The following is a 27,770-nucleotide window of genomic DNA, read 5'->3' as shown; positions in this document are numbered from 1 at the left end:
CATTTTCTAACTTCCTGGTTCTTTAGAGCAATTATGGGAGGATGAGGCTGTCAAGCACTTTTCCCTTCCTATAAAAATGCCCTGTATCATGAACTCCTCCTTATCTGTAAACCTGAGACACAGGCTGGCGCATACAGATATGAGCAGAAACCAGGGTACAGGTCAGCAGTGGGACCGCCCACGAAGGAAGGCTGCTCAGACATTCCATCTGTCGCCCGATCCAGGTGGAGAGGCCGGAGGTCTGTGAATGAGTTTGTGTAATCAGTTCATAGTACAGAGGGCGTAGATAGGCTTACACCAAGACTCCATACGATTAGTTCATTAGTGGGGGGCCCAAGCAAGTCACCCCCAATGGCACTATTTCTTTACTGTAAGTAGACTGGAGACCTACCTTACAGCCTGCGGCCAGTGCATAGCCTCCTCCAACCAACACCACAATCTCCCAGGGCATGTGTCTCTGGAACTCCTGCCATGTCAACATTGAACCCATGTGTCCATCTTGCTCGCTGATGTCACCTTCTCCTGCTAGTAGAACATTAGGTTACATTTTATTTTTGGGTTTATACACCCTTCAAGCTCAGTTGCCACCATGGACTGCCTGTCTCTGCCCCGCACCCTGGAAATGGCAAATGCTAGGGTTTTCCTTGATTTTCATTGAGGTTCCTCACCTTCTCAGCCCCTTGCAAGGTTCTTACCTGGTTCCTTCTTTCCATAACATAGTAATGTAGGTTTCTTGGACGGAACGAGGAAGAGAAGGAATCCAATCAGAACAGAGACTGTTGCATCGGTCCTGAACCCCTTCCTTAAAGAAAAATAAAGCAATAGATACAGGTGGTACATATTGTATAGGAACTGACATCTAGGGCATTCAGGTCACACCCTGACCAAGAGGCTACCTTGAAATTATGTGGGCTGGGAAATTGAGATGAGTGCTTGTTTTTGCCCTTGGTACCTCTGGAACTATAGCAGGGTGACACCCCAATGTTTCTATATATCTAACCTTGTTATGAGCTAAGGGGGCCTAGTCTGAAGGTCAGTTAGGGGGAGATTTGGGGTGAGTGCTTATTTGTACCCTGGGTACCCCTGGAACTATAGTAGGGTGACTGTTACCCCAATGTTTCTATATATCTGTAACCTTGTTATGCGCTAAGGGGGCCCAGTCTGAAGGTCAGTTAGGGGGAGATTTGGGGTGAGGGCATAGCTTATTGCCTACCCAGAAAATTCCTTCTCTATAATTTTTATTTATACATATGGGAGGAGGTGCCATATTGATTCCCATAGACAGTACAGTATGAGGGTATAGCTTATTGTGTGCCAAGAACATTCCTTCTCTGTATATTTGTATTTATATATATGGGAGGAGGTGCCATATTGATTCCCTTAGACAGTACAGTATGAGGGTATAGCTTATTGTGTGCCCAAAACATTCCTTCTCTGTATATTTGTATTTATACATATGGGAGGAGGAGGTGCCATATTGATTCCCTTAGACAGTACAGTATGAGGGTATAGCTTATTGTGTGCCCAGAACATTCCTTCTCTGTATATTTGTATTTATACATATGGGAGGAGGAGGTGCCATATTGATTCCCTTAGACAGTACAGTATGAGGGTATAGCTTATTGTGTGCCCAAAACATTCCTTCTCTGTATATTTGTATTTATACATATGGGAGGAAGTGCCATATTGATTCCCTAGACAGTACAGTATAAGGGTATAGCTTATTGTGTGCCCAGAACATTCCTTCTCTGTATATTTGTATTTATACATATGGGAGGAGGAGGTGCCATATTGATTCCCTTAGACAGTACAGTATGAGGGCATAGCTTATTGTGTGCCCAGAACATTCCTTCTCTGTATATTTGTATTTATACATATGGGAGGAGGAGGTGCCATATTGATTCCCTTAGACAGTACAGTATGAGGGTATAGCTTATTGTGTGCCCAGAACATTCCTTCTCTGTATATTTGTATTTATACATATGGGAGGAGGGAGGTGCCATATTGATTCCCTTAGACAGTACAGTATGAGGGTATAGCTTATTGTGTGCCCAGAACATTCCTTCTCTGTATATTTGTATTTATACATATGGGAGGAGGAGGTGCCATATTGATTCCCTTAGACAGTACAGTATGAGGGTATAGCTTATTGTGTGCCCAGAACATTCCTTCTCTGTATATTTGTATTTATACATATGGGAGGAGGGAGGTGCCATATTGATTCCCTTAGACAGTACAGTATGAGGGTATAGCTTATTGTGTGCCCAGAACATTCCTTCTCTGTATATTTGTATTTATACATATGGGAGGAGGAGGTGCCATATTGATTCCCTTAGACAGTACAGTATGAGGGTATAGCTTATTGTGTGCCCAGAACATTCCTTCTCTGTGTTTTATATTGGTTGTGGATGTGAATGAGGTGGAAGCTTTAGAAGTGGCTGACGTTGCAGGGTAGAGAACCTGTCTCTACCCTCCTGTCCGGTCTCAGTTGCAGAAGATCCATTGGCCACAATACCCTCATGTTCCTCCTCGGTGTTGATCATCTGCTGCAGCACGGCGTCCACTATGGGCATGACCATAGCGGTGGAGGAGGTGTTGGAGAGCCACATGGAGAGCAAAGCAGTGCAGGACATGAAGCAGAGGAGTAACCTGCGTGGAAGGAACGTAGAACAGGGTGGTGCAGGAGGCTAAAACCACTGATTACGGGCGTTGGGAACAAAGAATTCTATGGTAGATGACTCTCTAACATTAGGAAGCCTGGGGCAATGTAGTTCAGGACTCTTGCCCAATCCTGTAACCCAAATCTCGTTGCTATTCAAGTTATTATATAACCCCATTCACTAACTTTCCAGAGAGGTCCAGTCAAGGCGCCCCACAATGACCCCATAATTACTCACCTACCCGGCTTAGCCCCCGACAACATGACCATCCTCAGCGCAAATCTCTTGTGCAGCTTCCATTTCTCCACCGACGCAGCCAAGCAGATGACCCCCATCAGCAGCAGGGTGGTGTTCTTCACATATTCACCCGCCACCAGCAAGGAAACACCCCAAAGAATGAAGGGTACAGTTGCACTAGCACATCCTCATTTCATACCCAAGGGGAGCTCCAATCAGAATTATTTTTATGAAGGCGTTACATTTCCTTGAAACTGTAGTCAACCCAAATGACATTTAGTCAGCGTTCCCTTAATGAGGCACAATCCCTTTAAGTAGCAACAGGAAAACTTCCTTGGTTGCCATGGTTACACAGTCTTTGTTAATTGGCAGACCTTTCCCGTACTGGGGTGGCCTGATTGCCCTCATTCTGCTGCTAATTCTAATAAAAACCTCCTTACTCTGGGGCGTAGGGATCCTACGGGGGGTCATGGCTGAAAGGACTTTATTGTTTGTCATTATCCACCCAGCATCCCGCTGTGAAAGTAAAAGCTTTGCAGACAGGGATTAGGACTCCCGTGTACTCCCTGCCTTCCATAAACACAAACTTTCCAATGCTAGTTTGTAGCATGCTTCATGTTCCAGCAAAGTGTCGGACAGCATGCTGGGAGTTGTAGTTTCGATACATCAAGAATCAACTAAGCTAAAGCTAAAACATAGGCTTGAATTCCTTCTGTACTTACCCAAAACAAATGTAGAATAATTCCTTGTAGGGGGCAGCCTACCAAGAAACAAAACGAACGATGGGGGGCAGATTCTGACCTCGCTGGATTTGAGCACCCCAAACAGTGGGAACAGGAAAGCAGCAACCAAAGGGGAACAGCCTCTGATACCCAATATACAGCGGTGACTATCAGCACATAGGCACAGGAAGACTCCTGGTAGGAGGACAAGAGAGCATGAGTAGCAGGAGTCATAACCAGCAGTGATGAGTGTAAAAACAGCCAGCATTTACACATATTTATAAACCCAATGACACTTGGGGAGATTTGGAACTTCATAGCCTGGACAGTCAGCATCTTATCCTTAAGTGGTTTGGTTAAGTGGCTTGTAGGATGCAAAAGGTTACAGGAGGGCTCACCATGCGGTGAATATGTACTTTTAACTGTTTTGCTACTAGCCTTCAGTGAACTCAAGAACATTTATTATAATTAACATTATATACTGTTGCAAGACTATAACCCTTACCCTAACCCTTACCCTGACTCTAACCCTTACTCTAACCCTTACACTAACCCTTACCCTAACCACTTCCTATATTTAATTTTACCCTTACCCTAACCTTTACCCTAACCCTTACCCTAAACTTATCTCGTACCCTAACCCCTTCCCTTACCCTAACCTTACCCTAACCTTTACCCTAACCCTTACCCTAACCTCTTCCCTTACCCTAACCTTTACCCTAACCCCTCCCTTACCCTAACCTTGACCCTTACCCTAATCTTAACCCTAACATTTATCCTTTCCCTTACCCAAACCTTAACCCTTATCCTAACCTTGACCCTTACCCCTTCCCTTACCCTAACATTGAACCTTACCTAACCCTTTTCATTACCCTAACCTTGACCCTAAACCTAACCTTTACCCTAATCCTTACCCTACCCTTAACCCTTACCTTAACCCTTACCTTAACCCTTACCCTAATCTTTACCCTAAACCTTTCCCTTACCCTAACCTTAACCCTTACCCTAACCTTAACCCTAACCTTTACCCTAACCCCTTCCCTTACCCTTACCTTAAACCTTACCCAAACTTTTACCCTTACCCTAACCCCTACACTCGCCATTCAGGTCATCCAAAAATCCTAGAACAGATGTCTACTGACTTGGGTATAGGACCCTCTACCTATGCAGTCAAACATTTACTACTTATCACCCCTTTAGCTCATAACAAAGTTATAGACTTACGAAACAGGGGCCTAACAGACCAACAGCTCCGGGGGTATCCAGAGCTAATAATTATAATAATAAAATCACTCACTCCCATATTTCATCCTAATTAGCACCCCATCTACTATTTTAGGCCACCCTTGGCGTAATGTCAGCATATACAATTTACTTACCTAGACACTAGGGTTAAAGGTCGTCTGCTCCTGACCCACTCTTACTCTTGTAGCAAAGGATAATATTAGAGCTCTATGGGCATGTTATGTTCTGAGTTCTGGGGGTGGATTGTCAAGCTATAGCCATAGCCCAGATGTGTTTGGGCCCAGTGGCCCTGGTACTTACGCTGCTAGGGTGCAACAAGGGAAGTGGGAGAAGAAGGAGAGGAACCAAGACAGCCAGCAAGATGTTTTTAGATCTGAGAAGCTTCTTCCACACGCCCATCCTTTGGGTCTCAAAATCCCAAGCCAACCGGTCTTGTCTTCTGAGATCCGTAATGTGACGAATTTCTTACTCCCTGAGCTGCGACTCCACTCTGTGTCACACCCTGCCCCTGTGTCGCTCAGCTGGGAATATGTTTCTCAGATACAATTCATGGGATTAGTAACAACCAACCTCCTTTCTAATCCCACATTAAAGGAGAACTAAATCTTAACTATAGAAGTAGGTAGAAATGTTGTACATGATGTTTTGTGCTTCTGTACCAGCCCAAGGCAACCACAGCCATTTAGCAGTAAAGATCTGTGTCTCCAAAGATGCCCCAGTAGCTCCCCATCTTCTTTTCTGCTGATTCACTGCACATGCTCTGTGCTGCTGTCACTTACTGAGCTTAGGGATCCATTCACAATATACAGTACACATAGAATAGAAATGTAAGGCTGATTAGTAATAAATGATCTGTATTATTTACCGATTAGTAAATAATACAGATGATTACTACATGGCAGCACAGAAACCAGTGCAATTAGCATCAGAATTGAATAATCAGCAAACCTGTAGCATCAGCTTATATTACAGCCAGGGAAGCTCATTTTCTGCTGGATAATTAGTGACGAGCCCTAAGCTTAGCTTCTCAACAGCCAATCAGAGCCCACTGAGCATGTGAGTGTCACAGACACTTTACAAGATGGTGACCCCCTGTGACAAGTTTGAAGTCCTGGATCATTGCTGCTATTGACAAGCTCAAACTTTAGCCTCGTGCAATAAGTTCACTACATAAAATATGGCATTTTTAGCCACATTCCTTTTTAGGGTTTAGTTCTCCTTTAATGGAGTCGGCTACTGGGGATTGGTAGCACTAGATAGGTACATAAGCTGCCACTAGAGGGTGCTCACTGTATATTTATGGCTGCTACATTTGCAGGTGTAAAAAAATCATTTGACACATTAGATTTCTTTGACTTCGTTGCCCCAGAATGTTTTGGATTCCCCCAGCACTTGATCCGATTGGTGCTGAAGGGATTGATTGTCCCACCAGATTTCGAGTGACTGCCTGCAATCTGATTGGACTGGCCAATGTAATGAAACAGATGCAAATTTCTCCAATCTTGTTGCAGGTTCTCACATTTATTTCAGGGAAGAGCCAGCACCATAATAAACGTCCTTAGACAGTGTCTGTGCAACTACAGCGGGACTGAGTATTGTTACACGAGTACCTGATACCAAAAAGCCCCGCCCCCTTTATAGAATAGACTTGTACATGTAGATTAAGCAAACCCCCGGATTTAATGGAATTCTATATTTTTGTTCCATCTCATGTCTATCCTATCCCCGTTGTCTTTTGCTCCTTTCAGTAGCCTGACTATAGGGGTCTTAGCCCAGTTTTTTGGGTGTGGGGCCAGGACTGTAGAGGGTCCGGTAAAGCCCTAAATAATGAGAAATTGTCATCAATATCAGTCAAACAGGTCAACGTACCAATGTGTTGGGGCACTAAATTGATGTTGCCCAGTAAAATCTAGGTGCACCATGATGGGAGTCCATTGTATGTAGTCCATGCCCCAGGGGTCCCAGGTGATTATTCAACCAAGTGCCTGGGATTCCTAAGTGGCGGGTTCTGAGAATGGGGCCCAAATGGGAAAAAAAAACTAAATGGTGCTCCTAGCCACGCCCTCAATCCATCCCAACCACACCCAATTAACACCTCACCCATACTCCCCTCATTTATTCACAAGCCCTGACCCATTAGTGGTCTACAGATCTGACCTTTGCATTTCCCAGGGCCCTTGACTTCAGCACCTCCTGTAACCAGTTGATGGTGGCCCTTGAGCAAACTCCATAATCCTGAAGTAGTCTAGTGTGGAAAGGACCAAAACCACAGGAGTAAGGGCCCCCAGTCCTGCACCCCAAACTGACTTCACCTAGAGGGGCATCACGAATCAAAAGCAGGGTTTTGGTAATTGGTATCACCCAAAATCCACTTTAGTAGGGATCCAATGGCTGCAACATTACCCCCTGATCCCATGACATTGAGTAGAATAAATTAGAGTATTGAGTAATAGCTCAGCATGCAGAAATAGTGGGAAACGGGCGAGAACCCCCTAATTTAGTCACTGTCCCCCCTCCTTATGGTACGGAAACATCAAGTCCCTTCTAAGGGCCACAAAGAGCTCAGTGAGGGAGTCCAGCCAGATCTTCTGCTGGTGGCCAGTGTTGGACTTTGGTGTTTTCAGCGCTGTGTAAACCATAGTCAGCAGGGTCCTCTCAAAGTCCTGCCTCTTCAGGGGCCCCTGGGCGTGAGACAGTTTGGCCCCCAGCCTGCGGATATCAGAGACCGTCTTGGGTATGACGTCATTGCAAATGACATGGAAGGTGGTGGCTTTCCTTAAAGAGGACAATTCAGGGTCCTGTAGGGTCATCACTTGGTCTGCATTGAGATTCACCCCACTCAGCAGGAACTGGAAGGGTAGAAAATAATATGTGAAAGGGGAACTTGCCTTTAAAATAGAATTCAAGCAGTGGGTGGACTAGAAGACTCTAATGGAAGCACAGGGGGAGGGGCACATGGGCTGTAATGCAGGCAGTGGGTGGGGCTAAAATACTGATGGACACTTACAGGGGGAGGGGCACTGAGTCTGTGACTCAAGCAGTGGGTGGGACTAAAATACTGATGGACACTTACAGGGGGAGGGGCACTGAGTCTGTGACTCAAGCAGTGGGTGGGACTAGAAGACTGTACAGGAGAGCACAGACCCTGTGACTCAATCAGTAGGTGGGGCCAGAACACTGATGGCGGCTGACAGGGGACAATACAAGATTCCATGGAAACTTTTCACTTGCCTCGTACAGAAGCTCCACTTCAGGTAAAGATTTCTGCAGGACAGGGTTCAGCAATTCAGCGGAGGAACGTCGGATACGATGTGCAGATGGGAAATACATCACTGGAATAAACAAGTAAAGTTGCTGTACCGTGTTAACAAGTAATAATGTTACAGGGCAACCCTTTTGAAATAAAAATATAACAAAAGTGGTATAAAGGTGATCCCTTTATTGGCTAATTAATATAATCAGAGCAAGCTTTCAGAACATTGTAGTTCCTTTTCAAGTTGATTACAAACAAGCTGTGGTCAACAAATATAAATCACACTATACAGACTATAAGCAAACTTAGGGTCTGTTCCTGCTGAATTGTGCTTAGTACTGGGAATACCTATGTACCATAGTTTTATGGGATCTCTCTGTACAGACTATAAGCAAACTTAGGGACTGTTCCTGCTGAATTGTGCTTAGTACAGGGAATACCTATGTACCATAGTTTTATGGGATTTCTCTGTATAGACTATGAGCAAACTTAGGGGCTGTTCCTGCTGAATTGTACTTAGTACAGGGAATACCTATGCTGCCATAGTTTTATGGGATCTCTCTGTACAGACTATGAGCAAACTTAGGGGACTGTTCCTGCTGAATTGTGCTTAGTACAGGGAATACCTATGCTGCCATAGTTTTATGGGATCTCTCTGTACAGACTATGAGCAAATTTAGGGACTGTTCCTGCTGAATTGTGCTTAGTACAGGGAATACCTATGCTGCCATGGTTTTATGGGATCTCTCTGTACAGACTATGAGCAAATTTAGGGACTGTTCCTGCTGAATTGTGCTTAGTACAGGGAATACCTATGTTGCCATAGTTTTATGGGATCTCTCTGTACAGACTATGAGCAAACTTAGGGGACTGTTCCTGCTGAATTGTTTCTTATACAATGACCCTGAGAAATAATGATCCCTCTATCCTTCTTTATATTCAAGGAAAAAACACTGAATTTCCAGGCCATAAAAATGTTGATGCTGGCGACTCCTGACAGGTTATACAGTAAATGTGCAGCCAAGACTCAAACAAAGCAAATAAGAAGCATCTGTATTTGGGGAGGTGGGGGAGTGACATTCTGATTTAGAGACACAGCGCCAGGAGCCAATGCCAAGGGGGTCTATGCCTAGCGGGGGGGGGGGTATGTTTTGGCTCCAGGGGGTGGAAGGAATGAGCAGTTCCCGTGGATTAATATAAAGGAGTGAGTGTAAATAGTGTGCAGGGCCGGGGTTCCTCTGTATAGTGCTGGGACCCAGTGGAATGTTGGACTGGGTTCTGCCTGTACTGGTTCTGTTTGGCCCAATTCTCTACATTTAATACAGAGCCAGACAAACAGAAGGGGATTGGCTGCTGCAGAGATCCCGGGAGGTACAAGAGAGACCAAGTAGTCGTTGCAGGGGTGCTGGTTATTCCCAGTAAAATGCATTAGGCCAATTGCAGTTTATTAAAGGGGAACTAATACACAGACACAAGTTCTTTCTAAATATACAGAGCTGGTGTAGTGCTCCCCATGAACAGCAGCCCCATACACCCCCATACTTTATAATATTATATTTATAACAAGTTGTTAGCCCAATACTGGCCCAGAACCCCTGATAGTTGGGCCCTGCTAAGTAAAATGGGTTATTTATAACCTTAGAAAGTGCCGATCACGTAGGCACGAAACGCGTAGGTTTTGCAATAGCACACCCACTGTGAATATGACTCTGCACTGTGCGACACAATAAAGATGATATTAAATCAGCGTTTTCTTCAATGAATGGCCAGCGCTGCAAACGAGGAATATTCTGCCCCAACCAGAAAACACGCTCTCCTATATAACAAGCCTGACAATGCACCGAGGTAGTGATGGGCAAATAAATTCGCCAAGGCATGGATTCGCTACAAATATCCGCGTTTTGCAAATGAAAATCGTCATGCGTCAAAATTGTTCGGACGCCCATTGACTTTCATGCATTTGGACTAAATAATTTTATTGACTTCAATGCGTTTCAAGACTTTTTTGCAATTTTTTTCGCCGTTTGTTCGGTGAAGACAAACAGGACAGATTCACCCATTATTACTCAAAGGAAATCAAAGGCTGGCTCATTGGTAGGTGTCTAGGGGCCCCTCTGCCCGGGTGTTGTGATTTCCCACGCACCTCTCATCAGCCAATCAGGGGACTGAATCCCATAGAACAGTGAAAGCCGCATTTAGATGACGCCAACTCCCAGTGACGCTGCTTCTGACATTAAAGGGAAAGGGAGGCACCGTGGCACCTCCATGAACGGTCCAATCCTTTGGCTTCTTTGAAATAAACACTCTGTTCCTCCCTAATCCCCACCTGGAAGCTTCTCCCCAATTTCCAAATTTATTCAAAAGAAAAAAAATAAATAAATAAAATGAGAGCTTAGCTCAGTGGACTGGGATCTGAGTCGGGCCCCAAAGTTAAGGGCCAATGCAGTTGTTGAAGAATCATATCCCCAATTATCCTGATTTAATTGCAACAGTCCTCAAATCTGGAGGAGGCGGGGCTTATTTGAATTGGGCGTGGCTAGACAGATCAGGGCATGGCCTAAATGCCCCTATTTCTAATTATGAAGTGGTCGGAGACAGGGCAGCCAATAGGAGCAGAACCAAAGAACAGATTCCACTGAACTGTAAACCCATCAAGAATCAGGAATCAATGGATATTAGGAGGGTGCTTCAAATTTTATTTTTGCTGTTATATCCCCTTTAATACATAAAGATAGTTGTCAATGTGCTTTACCCTTTTCATCTGTAAAATATTTTCAATCCACAGTAATTCAGGGGCAATAAAACTCCATAATTCCTTTATTTCTTGCAGATGTCTGGCACGTTCCTGTGTTTAGCTACAGTCTGTCCCGACTCACGATAGTCACACGATAACAAGCTCAGTGTTTAACCTGAACTGAAACACCCAATGAGAGAGAGCAGTCAGTAACCCTTCCAACACTCTCCTCTTGTCTCTATATATTAGGTACCTATCTAGTGTTACCAATCCCTATTTCTGTAGGGAAATGAGAGAGAGCAGACAGTAACCCTTCCAACACTTTCCTCTTGTATCTATATATTAGGTACCTATCTAGTGTTACCAATCCCTATTTCTGTAGGGAAATGAGAGAGAGCAGACAGTAACCCTTCCAACACTTTCCTCTTGTCTCTATATATTAGGTACCTATCTAGTGTTACCAATCCCTATTTCTGTAGGGAAATGAGAGAGAGCAGACAGTAACCCTTCCAACACTTTCCTCTAGTCTCTATATATTAGGTACCTATCTAGTGTTACCAATCCCTATTTCTGTAGGTGGGAAGATGAATCTGCCCATGTACAGAATGTGACTCAACAGGAGTTTAACAAGTTTCCATGACTTCTAGAGAATTTAATAATAGTTAGCTTTCATATAAACTACTGGGAAAGTATTAGTGAGTTGGGAGTTGTTATACAGATGTGGCCAGGGAAGGAGCATTTGATGCCAATCTGGTCAGTGTTCTATTGGGTGGAGACTGGGAATGAATAGTAATATTGTATGTGATTCATGTAAGTCTCAGGGTTTTATAGGCACAAGGATTCTCCTTCCTGAGGTCACAATTCCTTCAGCCGCAGCAGCAATCACAGACTTGTGCCAAGATTCCAGCCGTATATTTATATTTATGTCCATGGAATGAGTGTCTGATGTCAGTCCTAAACTCCTCCAAATTCATGTTCTGGGGGACTAGGGGGAAGCATTTGCAGGGGCACCTCCTTGTCCTGGTTCTATGGGCTCCCATATAAAATGATGACATCATAGCATGACATCACAGACATTGTACCTAACAGAGCCCCCCGACACAGCCCAGTAGAGCCAGGACTAGAGGTCGGCAGAAGAGATACACAAAAATGGGGGAGTGTGGTGTTGGGGGGGGAGCACTTGCTTTGGGCACCCCTAATCTTAGGCCCAGCATTGCAATCCATTCCCAGTGTGGGGTCCTGATAGTGCTCCCCAATAGTAAAGAGTTAGAGCACAGAGGGTTCCCAGAAACAGAAAGTGGTTCAGGAAAGATAAGGGGCAAGTTTGGGTGCAATAGGTAAGATTAGGGCAGAGAGGGGCATGAGGAATATTTTGGGGGCGTAGCCCATGCTGAGTCTTAATCCCCCTCTTAATTACCCAGCCTGCCTTTCTCTGTGTATCTCTGGTTAAGCCCCAATTAATGAAGCTGATTATCCGGCAGCCAATGAAAAGCCTCAGAAGGATTCCTAAATACACAACTGTTCCTCCGAAGCCAAGTCACACTGGGCAGGGAGTAGCCTGAAATTCCTTCTGACCCAATGGCACATTTCCTCCTACTTTTTTGTACAAATTGCGTAAAATTGATGTTTTTCAGGCAATTATGCCTTTTTGCCCCCTCCCCCACCCCTCATAATGACATCATAGAATCAAGATCCTTTCATCTGTTTCCAGTTGCTTGGAGCTGCAGTTCTGCCATACCTCCAGCATAGGGGGCCCCTCACAGTCCTCTCAGACTAATAGCACAGACTTCTGCATCCTCCTGGATTAAAGGATAAGTAAACCTTTAAAATAAGTGAATTTATTATTTATTTTCTTTTTATTCCAAGATATTAAGGGATACATGTGCTGTTAATATGAATGAATTTTGTTCCAACAGCGCCACCTGCTGGTCAGTTTCTGACCAGTCTGACCACCAAGTAGTCAAGAGGCTGATGTTCTTCTGCTTAGGAAAACAATTAGAAACCTTTCTCACATCTTTCCTAAGCAGAAGAACATCAGCCTCTTTCTTTCTCCTGACAACTTCCTTGACTACTTGGTGGTCAGACTGATCAGAAACTGACCAGCAGGTGGCGCTGTTAGAACAAAATTCATTCATATTAACAGCACATGTATCCCTTAATATCTTGGAATAAAAAGAAAATAAATAATGAATGTAAATGACAACAGTGCTTAGAATAACACTCTTCACAAATTTTAAAGGTTTACTTATCCTTTAATAACGGGTGGGGGTTAAGTCATCAGGTAAGAGTTTGGGGTCAAATTTTAAATTCTTAAAGTGACAAAAAAAGCCAAACCCTTTCTATTCCCATTCTATTTGTGGTAGAACTGAATCAGAGAAGGCAAAGGGCATCCCAAATAAACTTGAGGTTCAGTCCTAGTGTAACATGGGATAACTATAGAGACTGCACAGGGGCCCCAGGAAGTTAGAGGGGGCCCAAAATGGGCCTCAACTTTCTACTGTTCAGGTTTCCAGATAAAGGGTCCCATATAATGTGTAATAGAGACCCCCATCTATTGCCCTTACCTCTTTGCCATTTGCTGGTGAAGTTTCCCTGGACACAGTTATAGAGCAGGAGCAAAAGGCACGACTCCAGGATCATCTTCTCTCTCGGGAGCTGGGATTCCTCTGGGATTCTCTCCTGGTCTCTCTTCTCACTGGTCGGGTTTTACCCTCGGTGTTCCCTGTGTTCTGACTTCAGATGAGTTTGTTTCCCTCACATCTGGCCGGAGTCTGGAATGCGGCACGTGAAGCTGCTCCAGTTTCTCCACTGCACATCCCTGTTCCTGTTGCTGGATTTTATTTCTTCTCAGCCTGACCCAGGGGCATGAATTAATGGCTGTGACGGAGCCAAGACTCAAGGGGACAACCCCCCCTCCACAGAATGTAGAATTCTTCATTTATTCAGAATTTCAGCTTCAGTCTGTCAGCTGTACTTACTGGTGGCCACATCCAATGCAGAAAGAACGCTGGAACAGATTAAATATTATGTGAAGTCGGACGGTCCAATGGCCCTTCAGCTGTTGTTGAACTAAAACTCCACACCTTGTGAGGCTTAACTGAAGGCCTTCTGTCTCCATCTTGCTGTACTGACTCCATCTTTCCTTTTTAAAAGTATCTTGCTTTACTGTCTCCATCTTGCCCTACTGTCTTCATCTTGTCCTTCTGCCTCCATCTTGTCCTACTGTCTCCATCTTGTCCTACTGTCTCCATCTTGCCCTACTGACTTCATCCTTTCTTATTGACTGCATCTTGCTCTACTGTCTCCATCTTGCCCTACTCATCTTGTTCTAACATCTCCATCTTCTTCTTCTGCCTCCATCTTGCCCTATTTTCTCCCTCTTGTCCTTCTGTCTCCATCTTGCCATACTGACTCCCTCTTGTCCTTCTGTCTCCATCTTGCTCTACTGACTCCATCTTTCCTTATTGACTCCATCTTTCCTTATTGACTGCATCTTGCCCTATTGTCTCCATCTTGCCCTACTGTATCTATCTTGCCCTTACTGTCTCCATCTTGCTCTACTGACTCCATCTTGTTCTACTGTCTCCATCTTGCCCTACTGTCTCCATCTTGCTCTACTGAATCCATCTTGTCCTACTATCTCCATCTTGTCCTACTGTCTCCATCTTGCTCTACTGACTCCATCTTGTTCTACTGTCTCCATCTTGCTCTACTGACTCCATCTTGTTCTACTGTCTCCATCTTGCTCTACTGACTCCATCTTGTTCTACTGTCTCCATCTTGCGCTACTGTCTCCATCTTGTCCTACTGTCTCCATCATGCCCTACAGTCGCCATCTTGTTCTTTTGCCTTCATCTTGCCCTACTGTCTCCAGCTTCTTCTACTATTGTTATCATCTTGTCTAGCTCTACCTTCTGTGCTACCATGTGAGAGATAAAGATGGAAGTACAAATGTAGATGGGGGATAAAAACACCCATTGTCATTGGCCTCCATCTTGCCATACTGACTCCATCTTGCCCTACTGTCTCCATCTTGCTCTACTGACTCCATCTTTCCTTATTGACTCCATCTTTCCTTATTGACTGCATCTTGCCCTATTGTCTCCATATTGCCCTACTGTATCTATCTTGCCCTACTGTCTCCATCTTGCTCTACTGACTTCATCTTGTTCTACTGTCTCCATCTTGCTCTACTGACTCCATCTTGTTCTACTGTCTCCATCTTGCTCTACTGACTCCATCTTGTTCTACTGTCTCCATCTTGCGCTACTGTCTCCATCTTGTCCTACTGTCTCCATCTTGCCCTACTGTCTCCATCTTGCTCTACTGAATCCATCTTGTCCTACTATCTCCATCTTGTCCTACTGTCTCCATCTTGCTCTACTGACTCCATCTTGTTCTACTGTCTCCATCTTGCTCTACTGACTCCATCTTGTTCTACTGTCTCCATCTTGTTCTACTGACTCCACCTTGTTCTACTGTCTCCATCTTGCGCTACTGTCTCCATCTTGTCCAACTGTCTCCATCATGCCCTACAGTCGCCATCTTGTTCTTTTGCCTTCATCTTGCCCTACTGTCTCCAGCTTCTTCTACTATTGTTATCATCTTGTCTAGCTCAATCTTCTGTGCTACCATGTGAGAGATAAAGATGGAAGTACAAATGTAGATGGGGGATATAAAACACCCATTGTCATTGGCTCAGTCATTTTATTTGTGCAGAGTCATCAGAAAGGCACTTGTTTATTCATTGAGATGTATTTGTCCATGTCCTGTAATGTCCCATCACTTTCTGTTATTCCCCTGACTGTTCTACATTAAGTTGTTAAGGTGAGATAACCCCAAAGTTTTTTTATTATTCAGGGGTCATATTTTTACTTTTTAATCCTCATGTCCTTGTCATCAGCCTCTTACTGACTCCAAGCTGAGCCCCAGGGACATGATAACCCCCCACCCCCTAATAAACAGGATGTTCAGTGTCCGTATTGATATCATCTGTAACCCTTTATCTACTTAATTGTCTCCCACTGTCCTACTGTGTCCCTGTGCTGGTCACTAGCCAGGCAACCACTACAAATATATATTTGAAAATAATGTGTAACTGTATGTTGATCTGTTTATATTCATACAAGTTATATTAACTTTTATGATTTTATTTAAAAAGGTTCAGTCCTTTTCCTTCTAAGCAGCAGTCCTGTCCTGCTTTATGGCAGCTGAGATTCTAGCTATCTGTATAACAGAACATTCTGTCCCAGTGGCTGCACAGATCCTATCTGATCCCCATTGTAAGCAGCAGTCCTGTCCTGCTTTATGGCAGCTGAGATTCTAGCTATCTGTATAACAGAACATTCTGTCCCAGTGGCTGCACAGATCCTATCTGATCCCCATTGTAAGCAGCAGTCCTGTCCTGCTTTATGGCAGCTGAGATTCTAGCTATCTGTATAACAGAACATTCTGTCCCAGTGGCTGCACAGATCCTATCTGATCCCCATTGTAAGCAGCAGTCCTGTCCTGCTTTATGGCAGCTGAGATTCTAGCTATCTGTATAACAAAGCATTCTGTCCCAGTGGCTGCACAGATCCTATCTGATCCCCATTGTAAGCAGCAGTCCTGTCCTGCTTTATGGCAGCTGAGATTCTAGCTATCTGTATAACAGAGCATTCTGTCCCAGTGGCTGCACAGATCCTATCTGATCCCCATCACCTGGTCCCCTAAGTTTGCTCATAGTCTGTACAGAGAGATCCCATAAAACTATGGCAGCATAGGTATTCCCTGTACTAAGCACAATTCAGCAGGAACAGTCCCCTAAGTTTGCTCATAGTCTGTACAGAGAGATCCCATAAAACTATGGTACATAGGTATTCCCTGTACTAAGCACAATTCAGCAGGAACAGTCCCCTAAGTTTGCTCATAGTCTGTACAGAGAGATCCCATAAAACTATGGTACATAGGTATTCCCTGTACTAAGCACAATTCAGCAGGAACAGCCCCTAAGTTTGCTCATAGTCTGTACAGAGAGATCCCATAAAACTATGGCAGCATAGGTATTCCCTGTACTAAGCACAATTCAGCAGGAACAGTCCCTAAGTTTGCTCATAGTCTGTACAGAGAGATCCCATAAAACTATGGCAGCATAGGTATTCCGTGTACTAAGCCCAATTCAGCAGGAACAGCCCCTAAGTTTGTTCATAGTCTGTACAGAGAGATCCCATAAAACTATGGCAGCATAGGTATTCCCTGTACTAGGCACAATTCAGCAGGAACAGCCCCTAAGTTTGTTCATAGTCTGTACAGAGAGATCCCATAAAACTATGGCAGCATAGGTATCCCCTGTACTAAGCACAATTCAGCAGGAACAGCCCCTAAGTTTGTTCATAGTCTGTACAGAGAGATCCCATAAAACTGTGGCAGCATAGGTATCCCCTGTACTAAGCACAATTCAGCAGGAAAAGTCCCTAAGTTTGCTCATAGTCTGTACAGAGAGATCCCATAAAACTATAGCAGCATAGGTATTCCCCTGTACTAAGCACAATTCAGCAGGAACAGTCCCCTAAGTTTGCTCATAGTCTGTACAGAGAGATCCCATAAAACTATAGCAGCATAGGTATTCCCCTGTACTAAGCACAATTCAGCAGGAACAGTCCCTAAGTTTGCTCATAGTCTGTACAGAGAGATCCCATAAAACTATGGCAGCATAGGTATTCCCCTGTACTAAGCACAATTCAGCAGGAACAGTCCCCTAAGTTTGCTCATAGTCTGTACAGAGAGATCCCATAAAACTATGGTACATAGGTATTCCCCTGTACTAAGCACAATTCAGCAGGAACAGTCCCTAAGTTTGCTCATAGTCTGTACAGAGAGATCCCATAAAACTATGGCAGCATAGGTATTCCCCTGTACTAAGCACAATTCAGCAGGAACAGTCCCCTAAGTTTGCTCATAGTCTGTACAGAGAGATCCCATAAAACTATAGCAGCATAGGTATTCCCCTGTACTAAGCACAATTCAGCAGGAACAGTCCCTAAGTTTGCTCATAGTCTGTACAGAGAGATCCCATAAAACTATGGCAGCATAGGTATTCCCCTGTACTAAGCACAATTCAGCAGGAACAGTCCCCTAAGTTTGCTCATAGTCTGTACAGAGAGATCCCATAAAACTATGGTACATAGGTATTCCCCTGTACTAAGCACAATTCAGCAGGAACAGTCCCCTAAGTTTGCTCATAGTCTGTACAGAGAGATCCCATAAAACTATGACAGCATAGGTATTCCCCTGTACTAAGCACAATTCAGCAGGAACAACCCCTAAAAATAATTTCAATCTCTCAAGTGTTCTGGGGACAGTTAGTCCAGGAGTTGACCATAACAGATGAGTTGACAGTTTACCTCTTGTTTTATAAACATTTTTTAATCCCCCTGAGAAATAATGGTTTAAAAGAATGACATAATAGTCTAATTTAAACGCTCCAAACAAATGAATGCAGAAGCTCCCAGAGCACTTTTCTCAATTTCCAATTAAGTTATTTGCAGTTTTCACTGAATTAGTAAGAACAGTGCCACCTGCTGGTCATTTTCATCTGGCAGAAAATTATGTTTGTGGGAAAAGTAAAAAGTCTTCTATCTGTCCTTTGTGTTAATTATCAGTCTCAAACACAGCGTGAGGCCAGACAGGAGCACATTCTGGGCTTTTATGTTCTGGGAAGGGACCCAGCCGTCAGGAGGGATCAGCGTTCATCCAAAGAAGGATCCAAAAGTGGAAGAAATCAACTGTTGCTGTTCCTGCTGAAATCTCAAATCTCTTATAAGCAGTCAGTCTGGCTGCATCTGTGTTTGGCACCTTGGAATTATTATTATTATTATTATCCTCCTGCTGTGATTCAGATGCTGGAAACAGCGCCCTCCTGTGGTGCCTGCTAGTAATGTACCTTAAACCCAAAAAAATATTTCATTTTTATTTCTCTTCCTGCAGATCCTGTGTCTCCTGTTACCGGGAAAACTAAAGGTTCATATTCTCCCAAACAGCCCCGCCCCCAAGTTCTTAAAGGTATAAACCCCCAAAATGAAAAGAACGACCGCGGAATTTAAATGTTTCAGGCGTGTGTTTAGGCTGCAGCACATGGGTTCAGTTCCTTGTAACCCCCCCAGTAATTTCATGCTATTATTATATATTATTAGCTATGTGTTATTCTATATAGTCCTAATTAGGGATGCACCGAATCCACTATTTTGGATTTGGCCGTACCCCCGAATCCTTCGAGAAAGATTCTGCCGAATACCGAATCCTAATTTGCATATGCAAATTAGGGGAGGGAAGGGGAAAACATTTTTTACTTTCTTGTTTTGTGAAAAAAAGTCATGCGATTTCCCTCTCCGCCCCTAATTTGCATATGCAAATTAGAATTTGGATTCGGTCGAATCCTGCTGAAAAAGGCTGAATCCCGAACTGAATCCAGGATTCGGTGCATCCCTAGTCCTAAACACTTCCCATATGTCCCAGGTGTTGTAGACTTCCAGCCATATGTTCTAGCTGGTTTCAATGCACCGGGAAATAAATCTTCCCTATGGGGAGGGGGTAACATTGCCCATAATACTCACTGACTGTGGTTGCCCATATGCACTAGTGTTGCATTGTGGTCCATTGCCCAGTTTGCTCACTCATATCTCATTACGCTTTATATAGGAAAACTTATATTTTGCATTTTCAGACATCGTTGTAGTTGTAGTGGTGGCGCTGTTCCATTGTTCCTATGGAATATCTTTGCTGCCAGCAGTGGTGAAAACTGGTACTGCAAGTCACATGATCTTCAGGCTTAACCTATCCATTTAGTTAGTAGTTATGTCGACATGTCTGGGGTTAATATGCTCGTTATCCATTGTACTTTGTAATTATATTGAGATGTTTGCTTTATATTTGGAAATAATGGGTGTGGCATTTAGGGGTGTGACCACTGAGTGGGTGTGGCCATAAAACATCAAACATTAAATCACCTCTGCTGATGCTGTTTCTCTTCTCTCTAGTGACACCTACAGGCCAGGAGTGTAATGACACCCCACATTTATTCTCACTGCCCCTGTGTCTGCGAATATGTCACCAAACAAGGGTTTTACTGTTTCGGCATCTCCCAACATTCCTTCTGTGACCATTAAAGCTTGAGAGATAAATACATTGGACATTTACAGCCGCAGGGGGATCTGAACATCAAAGCGCCTTTGTTTCGGAAATGTTCTGTCTGTGGTTAAAATGGGATTTTCTGCTGAATAACAAGTAAATCTGGATCCAATGTGCTGACGCTGTGCTCTAAATATCCACAGATTGAACACAGCCGCCGCATCACATGACTTTGTGCTCTGACTGACACTTGTACTGGGAAGGATTGGGTTAAATGACAGCTCTGCTAGTGAGACACGGTGATAGGGCGACTTAAAGGGGGTCTGACATAAGTCTTCTCCCAGGGTTTGGCCTCTTGGCCGGGCAAATATCCCTGATGTAGTTCTTCAGTCCCAGAGACTATTATCCACTGTTACTATAGGCACCATCTCTCCCTACTATACCTGCTATCCCACAGTCACATTCCCTTCCCAGAGACTATTATCCACTGTTACTATAGACACATCTCTCCCTACTATACCTGCTATCCCACAGTCACACTCCCTTCCCAGAGACTATTATCCCACTGTTACTATAGACACCATCTCTCCCTACTATACCTGCTATCCCACAGTCACACTCCCTTCCCAGAGACTATTATCCACTGTTACTATAGGCACCATCTCTCCCTACTATACCTGCTATCCCACAGTCACACTCCCTTCCCAGAGACTATTATCCACTGTTACTATAGGCACCATCTCTCCCTACTATACCTGCTATCCCACAGTCACACACCCTTCCCAGAGACTATTATCCACTGTTACTATAGACACCATCTCTCCCTACTATACCTGCTATCCCACAGTCACACTCCCTTCCCAGAGACTATCATCCCACTGTTACTATAGGCACCATCTCTCCCTACTATACCTGCTATCCCACAGTCACACTCCCTTCCCAGAGACTATTATCCCACTGTTACTATAGACACCATCTCTCCCTACTATACCTGCTATCCCACAGTCACACTCCCTTCCCAGAGACTATTATCCACTGTTACTATAGGCACCATCTCTCCCTACTATACCTGCTATCCCACAGTCACACTCCCTTCCCAGAGACTATTATCCACTGTTACTATAGGCACCATCTCTCCCTACTATACCTGCTATCCCACAGTCACACTCCCTTCCCAGAGACTATTATCCCACTGTTACTATAGACACCATCTCTCCCTACTATACCTGCTATCCCACAGTCACACTCCCTTCCCAGAGACTATTATCCACTGTTACTATAGACACCATCTCTCCCTACTATACCTGCTATCCCACAGTCACACTCCCTTCCCAAAGACTATTATCTACTGTTACTATAGACACCATCTCTCCCTACTATACCTGCTATCCCACAGTCACACTCCCTTCCCAGAGACTATTATCCACTGTTACTATAGGCACCATCTCTCCCTACTATACCTGCTATCCCACAGTCACACTCCCTTCCCAGAGACTATTATCCACTGTTACTATAGGCACCATCTCTCCCTACTATACCTGCTATCCCACAGTCACACTCCCTTCCCAGAGACTATTATCCACTGTTACTATAGACACCATCTCTCCCTACTATACCTGCTATCCCACAGTCACACTCCCTTCCCAGAGACTATTATCCACTGTTACTATAGGCACCATCTCTCCCTACTATACCTGCTATCCCACAGTCACACTCCCTTCCCAGAGACTATTATCCACTGTTACTATAGACACCATCTCTCCCTACTATACCTGCTATCCCACAGTCACACTCCCTTCCCAGAGACTATTATCCACTGTTACTATAGGCACCATCTCTCCCTACTATACCTGCTATCCCACAGTCACACTCCCTTCCCAGAGACTATTATCCACTGTTACTATAGACACCATCTCTCCCTACTATACCTGCTATCCCACAGTCACACTCCCTTCCCAGAGACTATTATCCACTGTTACTATAGACACCATCTCTCCCTACTATACCTGCTATCCCACAGTCACACTCCCTTCCCAGAGACTATTATCCCACTGTTACTATAGACATCATCTCTCCCTACTATACCTGCTATCCCACAGTCACACTCCCTTCCCAGAGACTATTATCCACTGTTACTATAGGCACCATCTCTCCCTACTATACCTGCTATCCCACAGTCACACTCCCTTCCCAGAGACTATTATCCCACTGTTACTATAGGCACCATCTCTCCCTACTATACCTGCTATCCCACAGTCACACTCCCTTCCCAGAGACTATTATCCACTGTTACTATAGGCACCATCTCTCCCTACTATACCTGCTATCCCACAGTCACACTCCCTTCCCAGAGACTATTATCCCACTGTTACTATAGACATCATCTCTCCCTACTATACCTGCTATCCCACAGTCACACTCCCTTCCCAGAGACTATTATCCACTGTTACTATAGGCACCATCTCTCCCTACTATACCTGCTATCCCACAGTCACACTCCCTTCCCAGAGACTATTATCCCACTGTTACTATAGGCACCATCTCTCCCTACTATACCTGCTATCCCACAGTCACACTCCCTTCCCAGAGACTATTATCCACTGTTACTATAGACACCATCTCTCCCTACTATACCTGCTATCCCACAGTCACACTCCCTTCCCAGAGACTATTATCCACTGTTACTATAGACACCATCTCTCCCTACTATACCTGCTATCCCACAGTCACACTCCCTTCCCAGAGACTATTATCCACTGTTACTATAGACACCATCTCTCCCTACTATACCTGCTATCCCACAGTCACACTCCCTTCCCAGAGACTATTATCCACTGTTACTATAGGCACCATCTCTCCCTACTATACCTGCTATCCCACAGTCACACTCCCTTCCCAGAGATTATTATCCACTGTTACTATAGACACATCTCTCCCTACTATACCTGCTATCCCACAGTCACACTCCCTTCCCAGAGACTATTATCCACTGTTACTATAGACACATCTCTCCCTACTATACCTGCTATCCCACAGTCACACTCCCTTCCCAGAGACTATTATCCACTGTTACTATAGACACATTTCTCCCTACTATACCTGCTATCCCACAGTCACACTCCCTTCCCAGAGACTATTATCCACTGTTACTATAGACACATTTCTCCCTACTATACCTGCTATCCCACAGTCACACTCCCTTCCCAGAGACTATTATCCACTGTTACTATAGACACCATCTCTCCCTACTATACCTGCTATCCCACAGTCACACTCCCTTCCCAGAGACTATTATCCACTGTTACTATAGGCACCATCTCTCCCTACTATACCTGCTATCCCACAGTCACACTCCCTTCCCAGAGATTATTATCCACTGTTACTATAGACACATCTCTCCCTACTATACCTGCTATCCCACAGTCACACTCCCTTCCCAGAGACTATTATCCACTGTTACTATAGACACATCTCTCCCTACTATACCTGCTATCCCACAGTCACACTCCCTTCCCAGAGACTATTATCCACTGTTACTATAGACACATTTCTCCCTACTATACCTGCTATCCCACAGTCACACTCCCTTCCCAGAGACTATTATCCACTGTTACTATAGACACATTTCTCCCTACTATACCTGCTATCCCACAGTCACACTCCCTTCCCAGAGACTATTATCCCACTGTTACTATAGACACCATCTCTCCCTACTATACCTGCTATCCCACAGTCACACTCCCTTCCCAGAGACTATTATCCACTGTTACTATAGACACATTTCTCCCTACTATACCTGCTATCCCACAGTCACACTCCCTTCCCAGAGACTATTATCCACTGTTACTATAGACACATTTCTCCCTACTATACCTGCTATCCCACAGTCACACTCCCTTCCCAGAGACTATTATCCCACTGTTACTATAGACACCATCTCTCCCTACTATACCTGCTATCCCACAGTCACCCTCCCTTCCCAGAGACTATTATCCACTGTTACTATAGACACCATCTCTCCCTACTATACCTGCTATCCCACAGTCACCCTCCCTTCCCAGAGACTATTATCCACTGTTACTATAGACACCATCTCTCCCTACTATACCTGCTATCCCACAGTCACCCTCCCTTCCCAGAGACTATTATCCACTGTTACTATAGGCACCATCTCTCCCTACTATACCTGCTATCCCACAGTCACACTCCCTTCCCAGAGACTATTATCCACTGTTACTATAGACACATCTCTCCCTACTATACCTGCTATCCCACAGTCACACTCCCTTCCCAGAGACTATTATCCACTGTTACTATAGGCACCATCTCTCCCTACTATACCTGCTATCCCACAGTCACACTCCCTTCCCAGAGACTATTATCCACTGTTACTATATGTCCCAGTGCTGCAATGAGAGAGAAATTGTGTAGGATTGTCAGATGTATGTGAATGTACTCAGTGTAGAACTCAATGTAACTATAATAATAAGGACATAGGAGGCTGTTCTGGAACCTCTGCACCAAGTTGATACAAATGTCTCCTGACTATGGAAGGAACCTTCAATCATCTCTACTACAAAACAAAGGAAACAATATTCTGGGGGGGAGACATGGACTGATCATTCCATACCCAGATGTCTTCAAAACTTTTTGAAGAGGGATAAATTTATGGGATTCTTTGATTCTAGAAAGCCTGGCCGGCAGATGCCTGGGGGGTGCTGACACTTAATCCACTTTATTCTGAATAATAAAAGTACATCTGTATCATCCAGTAGCATTTATATCATGTACATCAAGGAGAGCTCTGTAGTAACCAGGATTAGGATCAGTCCTGTAACCCATGGAACAGTTAAAGCACAGGAATATTAAGATACCAACTCTATTTACAGTAATTAGGTGAATTGGGAACTGTCATTTCAATATTACAAGTAAAGAATGAAGAAAGACAATGCAAATAGTTTGGAGGGGATGCAACTTGGTGTAGTGGTCTTCATGGGAACTGAAGGTTTTTGCGCCAAGCAACGGGTTTGGAGCCAATCAGCAGCCATTAATATAGTTTAGCCTCAAGAGACCTCACTTGTCCGGGTAACTAGGGGTTCCTCCTGTGTGTAAGCCACTGTTAGAGTCTTCTACTGCCTCCTCTGCTTGGAAGAACATCAGGAGGAGCTGCAGGAAGAGGAAAAACAGCAGGAGCAGAAGAAGGAGCAGCAGACAGAGGAAAGACACCTGGAGGAGCTTCAGGAAGAGAAGAAGGAGCAGCAGAAGGAGAAAGAATATCAAGAGGAGCAGCAGGAAGAGGAGAATAATGAGCAGCAGGAGGAGCTTCAGGAAGAAAAGAAGGAGCAGTAGAATGAGGATGACCATCAGGAGGAGCTACAGGAAGAGAAGAAGAAGGAGCAGCAGGAGGAGGATGAACATCTGGAGGAGCTGCAGGAAGAGGAGAAAAAGGAGCAGCTCCTTATCTTCCTGCTGATCCTTCTTCTTCTCTTCCTGTATCTGGGTAGCGCTGGGCACACCGAGCTGTATTTAGCATAGTGAGTGCATCCGTTTGAGTAAGTGTAAAGGACCAGTGTCGGACTGGGACTTCAGGGGCCCACCCAAAAAGCTTTGACCAGGGGCCCGCCAATTAATCTTAGACCAGGGGCACACTCTTAGAACAATTTCTTAGTACAGGGAATACCTATGCTGCCATAGTTTTATGGGATCTCTCTGTACAGACTATGAGCAAACTTAGGGGCTGTTCCTGCTGAATTGTGCTTAGTACAGGGAATACCTATGCTGCCATAGTTTTATGGGATCTCTCTATACAGACTATGAGCAAATTTAGGGGCTGTTCCTGCTGAATTGTGCTTAGTACAGAGGAATACTTATGCTGCCATAGTTTTATGGGATCTCTCTGTACAGACTATGAGCAAACTTAGGGGACTGTTCCTGCTGAATTGTGCTTAGTACAGGGAATACCTATGCTGTCATAGTTTTATGGGATCTCTCTGTACAGACTATGAGCAAACTTAGGGACTGTTCCTGCTGAATTGTGCTTAGTACAGGGAATACCTATGCTGCCATAGTTTTATGGGATCTCTCTGTACAGACTATGAGCAAATTTAGGGGACTGTTCCTGCCGAATTGTGCTTAGTACAGGGAATACCTATGCTGCCATAGTTTTATGGGATCTCTCTGTACAGACTATGAGCAAATTTAGGGGACTGTTCCTGCCGAATTGTGCTTAGTACAGGGAATACCTATGCTGCCATAGTTTTATGGGATCTCTCTGTACAAACTATGAGCAAACTTAGGGGACTGTTCCTGCTGAATTGTGCTTAGTACAGGGGAATACCTATGCTGCCATAGTTTTATGGGATCTCTCTGTACAGACTATGAGCAAACTTAGGGACTGTTCCTGCTGAATTGTGCTTAGTACAGGGAATACCTATGCTGCCATAGTTTTATGGGATCTCTCTGTACAGACTATGAGCAAATTTAGGGGACTGTTCCTGCCGAATTGTGCTTAGTACAGGGAATACCTATGCTGCCATAGTTTTATGGGATCTCTCTGTACAGACTATGAGCAAATTTAGGGGACTGTTCCTGCTGAATTGTGCTTAGTACAGGGAATACCTATGTACCATAGTTTTATGGGATCTCTCTGTACAGACTATGAGCAAACTTAGGGGACTGTTCCTGCTGAATTGTGCTTAGTACAGGGAATACCTATGCTGCCATAGTTTTATGGGATCTCCAGACAGGGACTTGAGTGGGTGAGCAGCTCAGGAGCAGGATCCACCCGAGGGTAAGGTGCTTAAAGGGCCATTGTACACTGCTGGGAGTTTGCAGGGAGTTGCCCTTAGCTCACGAGTGTCCTGTTCCACTGGTAGCAAGTCACACTACTATTGTACTGTTGTAAATAAATATCAGAAACCAATATCCCTGTGTCTCCTGTTATAGAGAGGTGGTCAGAACTCTTAAAGAAACAGTTCTCTTCTGTTATACAGTTAATCATATATTGACCCATTACAAAGTGTTCTATTAATCTCCTGCCTTCCCTTGTCCTGCATTTCGGGTTTACTATTGGACCCAACTCCAACTTTTCTGCAGGGGGCGGGACTTTCTGTGCTGAGTGTGTCCCCTGCCGGTATTTGCAGTTCAGCGACGGGCTATAAGTGGCAAATCTCTTCCAATAGGCTTTCTTAAAGCTACAGAGCAGGTGATTTGGTTTCAGTCCCCTGGCAAGGACAGGTGTGTAGGGGTACATAGTAACACGCCCTACACATTGCCCAAAGCAAAGAGGACAATACAGAGGGATCAGAGTTAATTATAAAATATGATTATACAGGATCGAACTGCAAAGAAGAATTAACATTAATCAAGTAAAGTCCAATTAAACAGCGAAGCCACTTGATATTTCCCAGTGACATCATTGTACCAAAGGCTGCTGTTCCTTAGTTATTACCTGTAGTTATAACCCCACAGTTACACATCATCTAATCTTATTATACACACTATCCAACTGTAGTGTAGCCCCTCCCCTCATTCTCTGCAGAGCTTGCACCATTTGCATCCCCCTCACCCAAAAAAAATGGTTCTGGTTGGTTGGACTTTAAAATGGCACCAGTGACGTTAATGAGCCCTAAAATGCAGGGCATCAGTCAGGGGTCGTTATTCAGGGGAGGAGAATAAAGAAGTGAAGATACACACAGGACCTCAGCAATATCAACTTGACTCTCTGCCATTTTGGAAACTGATTGGGGGGCCCAGTGCACTTTTTTCTATTTCCTGAGTCTCACCCAACCACTGATTACCCAGAATGCCGCATG

General features: G+C 44.4%; 1 protein-coding gene across 1 annotated transcript; it reads right to left on the bottom strand.

Annotated features, from left to right (window-relative positions):
* Positions 1–6,121: 6,121 nt before the first annotated feature.
* LOC108712549 (protein FAM180A) lies at positions 6,122–13,824 on the bottom strand. Its single transcript, XM_018254786.2, has 3 exons — positions 13,416–13,824; positions 8,096–8,196; positions 6,122–7,713 (listed from the first exon to the last, which is right to left on the bottom strand). The coding sequence occupies exons 1-3, from the start codon at positions 13,489–13,491 to the stop codon at positions 7,366–7,368; spliced, it is 525 nt and encodes a 174-aa protein (XP_018110275.1). The 5' UTR covers positions 13,492–13,824; the 3' UTR covers positions 6,122–7,365.
* Between the last annotated feature and the right edge of the window lie 13,946 nt (positions 13,825–27,770).

Source organism: Xenopus laevis, chromosome 3S (genome assembly GCF_017654675.1).
Source record: "Xenopus laevis strain J_2021 chromosome 3S, Xenopus_laevis_v10.1, whole genome shotgun sequence".
NCBI lineage: Eukaryota > Metazoa > Chordata > Amphibia > Anura > Pipidae > Xenopus > Xenopus laevis.
The sequence above is the reverse complement of the archived record's forward strand: the minus strand, read 5'-3'. Positions and strand labels throughout refer to the sequence as shown.

Bases quoted from the DNA above. Each gene is read 5' to 3' on its own strand.
- LOC108712549 (XM_018254786.2), bottom strand. From the start codon at position 13,491: ATGATCCTGGAGTCGTGCCTTTTGCTCCTGCTCTATAACTGTGTCCAG. The intron at 8,197-13,415 runs GTAAGGGCAATA...TGTTTATTCCAG, and splicing joins CACCAGCAAATGGCAAAGAG to TGATGTATTTCCCATCTGCA. The intron at 7,714-8,095 runs GCAAGTGAAAAG...CTACCCTTCCAG, and splicing joins AAGTGGAGCTTCTGTACGAG to TTCCTGCTGAGTGGGGTGAA.